General features: G+C 39.4%; 1 protein-coding gene across 1 annotated transcript in view; it reads right to left on the bottom strand.

Annotated features, from left to right (window-relative positions):
* Nucleotides 1–375: 375 nt before the first annotated feature.
* The window catches only part of LOC134188515 (protein SAAL1-like), a 10,038-nt gene continuing 2,758 nt past the window's right edge, over nt 376–7,655 (bottom strand). The window contains exons 2-9 of the mRNA XM_062656676.1: nt 6,305–6,388; nt 5,048–5,127; nt 4,753–4,812; nt 4,554–4,666; nt 4,257–4,380; nt 4,114–4,196; nt 993–1,175; nt 376–935 (exon numbers count right to left, since the gene is read on the bottom strand). Of these exons, the coding sequence (XP_062512660.1) occupies nt 790–935; nt 993–1,175; nt 4,114–4,196; nt 4,257–4,380; nt 4,554–4,666; nt 4,753–4,812; nt 5,048–5,127; nt 6,305–6,388 (873 nt within the window). The 3' untranslated portion in view covers nt 376–789. The remainder of the gene's footprint in view (nt 936–992; nt 1,176–4,113; nt 4,197–4,256; nt 4,381–4,553; nt 4,667–4,752; nt 4,813–5,047; nt 5,128–6,304; nt 6,389–7,655) is intronic.

Genomic DNA, 7,655 nt, shown 5'->3' with positions numbered 1-7,655 from the left:
GCGCAGATACACTTGCTGTAAAAGATTTCGTGCATACAGGCTATGAGTAAATATCGATGACTCTGCCAGTGTTAGCAGTGCATGTTGTACAGTGACTTCCCACATTCTACTCGGTATCAGCCTTTTTTAAATGTCTGTTTTGTCATCTCACCTGTCTACAGTATCTATGAGCAATGCAATGTGAACTACTACGCATGCTCAAATTGTCACGTGATCATTACTTTTTCTTTTGGCCCATGTCCAGATATCCGAGCATCAAAAAATAGTTGGTTTGGCCTTACTATATTATAGCCTCGTCCCCAGACTTTCTCGCGCTAGTCTTGTCCGGTCTAGTCATACAGGCACCGGACAAGACTAGCGCGAGAGAGTCTGGAAACGAGGCTACTATATTACGTATAATTACACACTGATACGAAATCAGGAGCACAACATTTGTTTTTAAATAATTAACTCGGAATCAATGTCCACATTTTTATTGACTTTAGTGTACAAGTATACAAACTAGCATGTCTTGAGACCTTGAAGAAAGCCGACAGACAGTCACAAACAATTTCAACAAACAGATTGCATCTAGTGCTTCACATCACTAACACAACATGTAATTTACTGTTTACAGTACTACTGCCCAGTCCTCCTTCGCACTAAGTTGCTACACCACTAAGTTGCTACACCACGTGCGCTAGCTCACCTGTACATAGGACCAAGTGGTTTCACACGTGTTGTTGACCTAACCTGGTGTAACAAACTAGCAGGAAGAAGGACTGGGCATGAGTCTACTGTTGTGTCACATCAGCAACGTTGTACTTTGTTTACTACATCGTTCAAAATTTGACGGAATGTCTGTAAAGCTTCGTCTTCAACTTCTTCTTCGAGATCGCTTTCGTGGCTGAGTCTCTGTAGCTGCTCTAATGCCGTTACGATTGAAACAGCAGGAGCTGCAATGTCGTGCATCATCAGTATTGAAAAGATTTCTCGAGTGCTAATAAACTCACCATCCTGTAATGTTTCCAGTGCTTCCAGTGCTTCAGATCTGTTGTTCTCTATCAAGATAGACAAGAGACTGCATGCAGCGGCTGTCGATAGGATTTGATCGTTGACAGCAGAGTGAATATCAGTGCTGACACATGCACAGATGTGTGCACATACGAGGGACCACGCCGATGCCCAGACTTCCACTGTAACAATAGCATATATGATCAAATATTGGATGTGTACTGTACAAATTATCATACAATAACTAATCTATACTATAGTTACGTGACATGTTTAGATGTATAAGTAAGAGTGTGATGTTAACGGGAAGTAACTTATTGCACACTTGCCATGCAATGTCATATACACCATGTCAGTATAACCTAGGTGCTTGTGATGTCACGTGACAATGGTATAGCAATAGGTATTTGGGACATCACATATCACGTGACCATAGTTATAGCAATATATGCTTGTGTAGTCATATGTCATGCACTCCTTGAAAAAACAGCATAATGGCATAGTTGATAGTGATTAATTTATTAAAAACTAATAGTTTAGTTATAAAATAAGAGTAATCTACTAGAAATTTTGTTAACTGCACATGTTTACTATTATTGCTCTACATAAATTAATTATTAAATTGAGTAATTAATTAAATTATTAATTAAAATTAAATTAATAAATAAATTTATTTACATTTTTATAAACTAAAAACAAATTAGGTATTCACTATTTGTTTCTCATATTGTATTTCTATGCACACAGTGATATTTGCTCCCTCGTCAATACATGTAAACACTAGTCCAGTGCAGACATACAAGTTGAAAATTTTATAGATATATTGAACGTTTTAAATATGAACTGGAATGGTGACCCGTTTGAAGTCAATTAATTTGATATTTAAATTAAATTAGAAGGGTGTGGTTCAGTAGGTGTTGCTGACTTAGTTGTGGAGGAGTCTCCACAACATTGACTTTCACACTTTAACCTACTGGAGAATTGGTGGTCATGCTACATCTGCTATTGTATGGCAAGATGCATGTTGGTCTTGTTACATCCACTGTGTCTGCATAGGGAGTCTAGAAAGAGGATAAGGCAGCAATAAAACAGCAAACTAAAAGCCTAATATTGCTGCTTTGTATTAGACTTGTGCCCAGTCCTCCTTCTCGTTAGGGTCCTACATCAAGTGTGCTAGCTGTCAAGTGTGCATAAGACCAAGTGGTTTGTCTTGTTACTAATCTTCCTGCTTAGGCCAATATTGTTCGAAACCACGTAGTGCTATGCACACATGGCAGCTAGTGCACTTGGTGTAGTAGAAGATTGGGCACTCAGTCTAGCTTTTTATAGCATTTCTGCTCCTTACAACAAACCACTTCCTCAGTCATCTGCTAGCTAACTAATCGCTCTCACACTGAGGTTTCTCACCTCGAGGTCTCCTTATTGAGAGACTTTTCTCTCTTAATTAATTAACACCTGCTTCACACTTTATAACACGTAACTGGTTTCCCTACATCCAAGAAGGAGACAGTCGTGAATTTATAACTGTGGCCCAGTTAAGTCCACTACAAGGAAATATTTGTTTCTCAGGGGTGGCCAGCTGGCGCTATGGTGACACAGGTTAGCCTCGGCCTCCCAGACCTGTGTAGCGCCGATTCAAAATCATCTTCCTATAATTCTGAATCGGCACTACACGGGTCTGAGAGGCTGAGGCTAGCCACAGGTGGCACCAGAGGCTGGTCTTGGGCATGAAGCCAGCAAGATTTGGTACCAAGTCTTGAAGCTACTCAAGCAAATGCTGACGTCATGGCTATAACTGAACACAAGACATCATGATTTAATGTACCATGATGATCACACATACACGACTTATTGAGTATGTATGAATGTATGTACATGTGTGGGTAGGTGGGTAGGTGGGTAGGAGTTTGGCGTCTGTGGCTCAATTGGTTAGAGAGTGCATTTGGAGAATGGAAACATCCGGGACTTTTGGATCAGAAGTTCAAGTACAAGATGGGCACAGACATAATTCCTTAGGCAAGGAACTCACATGCAATCGCCTCTCTTTATGGAGTGTCGTTTCTGTCAAAACAAGTACAGTAAGTGCATAGTGACTGATGGTTGTAACTAGAGTTACTTTGTAGCAAGTGTATAGTGACATAGTGACTGTTGGTTCTACATAGTAGCAAGTGTATAGTGACTGTTAACCTGGGCCCTAGCGGGTCTTCTAACCAGTAAAGAGGTAGGTAGGTAGGTAGGTAGGTAGGTGGGTTGGTAGGTAGGTAGGTAGGTAGGTAGGTAGGTAGCCTCAAATCAGTCTCGCGCAGGTGTGTCTGTGTGGGCATGTCATTTCCGTTGAGCACCAGTATGCATTCCTGGTGCCCACACACTAAAGTAGCAGCCTTATCTGAACTTGGCCACCTCTGTTTCTGATAAACAGTTCTCCAAAGTTGAAGCGGCGGTTATTAGTATTATTATGATCAGTATATCCCACACCCACTCGATATATTGCGATGGTATTAACTCTGAAGACAATACGAATGTACCCGATGTATGTTTGGCAAAACCAGTCCTGTAGGTTGCATATGGATGCCAGACGTACTATAAAGATCATATCAACTGTGCCAGAACACGATGACTGTTCCTGTACAAGATGGCATTGAGCAGTGACATCAGGTAGCACGTCTGACTCCTGTCAAGTGATTGTACACTGCGCATGCGTAGTAATAATTTTTTCATGTGAAACAAAAATCATGCGGGTGGCAACCAGAAACTATGGCCTAAAGCAGATAGGATTTATCCTTCAATACTGAATTACTCGCATCACCCGTCCTCTAGGTTTTCGTTGCACACTACCTTTAGGAAATCAGTCATGACGACATCAAAGTGGAAAGAACATCAAAAACAATAGTTTGGAACCCCAACAGTTGGATAATGTTCAACTATCGTGTGCTGATGTTTTTCAGAATTGTATAATACATTTTATTTTAATATTAAAAATAATTTTTTATTTAATAACAATTAAATAATTATTGCCAATTTTCATTGTATTAGAAGTCCTAACCATAACGATATTAATAAACGAGAACAAATAGTAATACTTAATTTATTAAATATTTATTACATTTATTTACTCCATACCTAGCGACTGGATCCCTTGTTCTGTCGACGACAGAGCTTGCATTAGCAATAGGAATACGTCACATCTCGACGGCTCCGATTGTCTACAATGTAACTGCCTTCGTACCACACTTTCACACTCATTACAATCAACAACAAATAACCTGACTTGGCCAAATGCCTCGCAGATCGCTTGCATGCACCGAGGACCTGCAATTACACTTGCAAGGTCGCTGTCCGTACGAACGGCATCGTCCACAAGTTGAGCTACACTTGTCAGCAAGTTTTCTAAATACCATACAGAATTTTAGAAACGCCCTTGATAGTTAATATCAATCATGCAAACAAGTAAACAGATTCCCCACGAGAAAAACACATTTTGACCTAATATCTTCCCACCAGACAAATATAACGGGTTGTGTGATGTGGGTAGGTATACGTAATACTAAGGAGTTGTTTACCATTAGTAGAACTCTCGAGAATGAAAAGCAACGAGTTCTGAAATTCACTTTCTCGAAACGTCGTTAGCCAGGGAACTCGACAATTCTCGTCACATACGCACGTGCGAATGAGCCTACATACATTGAGATGATCAGTTATTAGGCAACTTTAGTATATTGGTAAATACAAAGATGGCAATTTGTTGCAGATTTGAGTTACCTGACTGCTTCGATTAGTGTTGGTGGGTCACCACACATGAGAACTTCACGAATTACTGATCTACAAAATTGTTAGTGGTGAAACCGTGATGTTACAGTTAGGTTAGTAGATGTCTGAATAGTAAGATTGACAAAGCATTCACATTTTTGGAATCAACTGGGTGGCCATGGTGTGTGTGTGTGTGTGTTTGTTGTGTGTGTGTGTGTGTGTGTGTGTGTGTGTGTGCACGTGTGTGTGTGTGCACGTGTGTGTGTCACTGCATTGTTTACATGCAAGTTTGACATCACTGAATTACAAGAAGTCGCTTCGTTGACATAGTTGAATTCGGACTGACAGACAGCAAGCCATATTGCCAAGCACTCCAACACAAATTTCCTGTAAATGAACACAAGTCTCCCTTTAATTAACCAAAAAACCACAGCGCACAACAACAATAAAACAAATTACATGGGAAACACATCTAAAAGACAGACAGACAGACAATTTTAAATGCTTTGCTGTTAGCAACATTAGGTCGCTGGACAACATGTAGCCTGTACTAGTAGTTGCTATATGCAAATATATGTATTGACAGACAGACAGACAGACGGACAGACAGACAGACAGACAGACAGACAGCTACACATTCATTGAGACAGACAGACATGCAGACAGACAGCAACAAAGTCATTGAGACAGACATAGACAGACAGACAAACACATATGTACTGGGTCTCTGGAACATTTTAAATAGTATTGCTTGTAATAGCATTCGTTATAAAAATATATGAGAAAGACAACACAGACAGAGAGAGAGACAGACAGACAGACACACAAACAAACACACAGCATTCAATATATCTGTAATTATTTTACTGGAATCTCGTAAATAACCACTGTTGGGTCTCATGCTGCCGTTAACAGTATTCCTAACACAGAAACTGACAAACAGACAGACAGCTACACATTCATAGAGATATCACCATATAGACAGACAGATGGACACATAGACAGATTATTTTATTGCTACAGATCCTCTACTTGTACACATCGTAAACTTCTATGATGAACCAGTTCTTCACAGCAAAATACTTTTAAAACGTTAGTGGACTTGGATCTGTATAGACAGACAGATAGAGAAAACAGAGACAGCTACACATTTATTAAGACAGATAGAGAGACAGAGACAAACACACAGACATATAAACACATAGACAGACAGACTGACAGACAAACAAACACAAACCAGATAGATAGACAGCTACACATTCATTGAGACAGATAGACAAACAGACAGACAGAGACAGACAAACACATAGACAGACAGATAGACAGCTACAGATTGAGGCAGATACACAAACACGCATGCATACACACACACACACACACACACACACACACACACACACACACACCACACACACACACATACATGCACGCACACACACACAACAGATAAACAGCAAAATTATCAGACAATTACATTCATGCCAACAAGCAAAATGATGCAACATTCCACACTCGATCAGTAGACTAACAAAACACAGCCACCCTGCCACTGCATTCAACTTACTCTCAATCTCGGCAGCTGAGTGACAGCAATGACTTGCAGTGCTACATCAGTCGCATTTACTTCATACAAAAAGCAACTGACATCCTGTTAGCAAACAAAAACACAACACATTAGCCAAACACCATGTTTCTAGACAGACCAAAAGTCAGATTGTGAAACATTTAAATTTTCATTTTCAATGACAATTCTTACATATTGTTACAGTGTCCAAAACTCTAATATTAATTAATACATGTATCACTGCTGGATATAATGGTTGGTCATTGGACATTTCGTCTGAACAATTCATGATCACTTCTGACCATAATTAGCAAACTGTTGGTGCATCTGTCAAGGCAGCAAGGGCGGCCATTTCAATGTCTAATAATGCAGATGACATACATGTACATGTATGTAGGTGCGGAATATATGTAATGTGTTGGCAACGCTTCTGTGAGTTTTTCCATTGTCACACATATGCTTACTGTCATTTAAATTTATGAAAATATGCATGCATACTTTATATTCATAAATATCTAAATTTATTAATGCACTAAAGGATAATTAATAATATGAACTGCTGCAAGCCAACTTAGGATGTCCGATAACTTTTCATGGATCAGGTCAAGCACGAATTGTTATATTCTGCACTGATGTATTTCCTTTGTTGTATACAAAATGTTTTTTGACAAACTGCATGATGTCTCTCAACATCTTAAATTAACATTTAATTGAAATCTTAGGTGTTCAGTTCAGACTTTTAGTTGACATCTCAAAGAGGAACAAATGTAAAACAGTGTTCATGAATAAAATGAGAACACAATTGGAACCGACTGTACATTATAAACATTTCGGTGTCATTCTATTTTCTGTGTGTTTGATATTTGTGCTAACACCTAAATTTATTTTAATTCCTCACAACAAATACCACACGTTATGACACGCAGTGTATCGTATTCTTCTAATACAAACGCATCCTTCCATTAAGATAATTTCCCACCTCTAATATAATTCAATTAGGTGCTCATTTCTGTTAAGAAACGTTCACCTTCTAATAACAGGGCCGATGGAGCAAGGTGGGTCAGGTGGGCCATGGACTACCCAACTTTTGAAAGTGGGACTTCTGTCATCAGCTTTCAACAAGAACATTTGAAAACATTGGTTTAAGCAATTAAATAAATTAGCCATCTTTTTACGTTTACTGTGGAGAAGGCTTGACCACCCAAGACCTGGCCCACCCAACATCTGGAGTGCTCTGCCGGCTCTGAATTAACATGTACTGCTGTTCTAGTGGTAGTTCAGTAACTCAATAAATGTTGGTTGGGCCTGGCAACCAATCGGTACCGACGCCACTGTAGCAGTCTCATTTTTG

Source organism: Corticium candelabrum, chromosome 13 (genome assembly GCF_963422355.1).
Source record: "Corticium candelabrum chromosome 13, ooCorCand1.1, whole genome shotgun sequence".
Classification (NCBI taxonomy): Eukaryota; Metazoa; Porifera; class Homoscleromorpha; order Homosclerophorida; family Plakinidae; genus Corticium; species Corticium candelabrum.
This window is presented reverse-complemented; position numbering and strand designations above follow the sequence as displayed.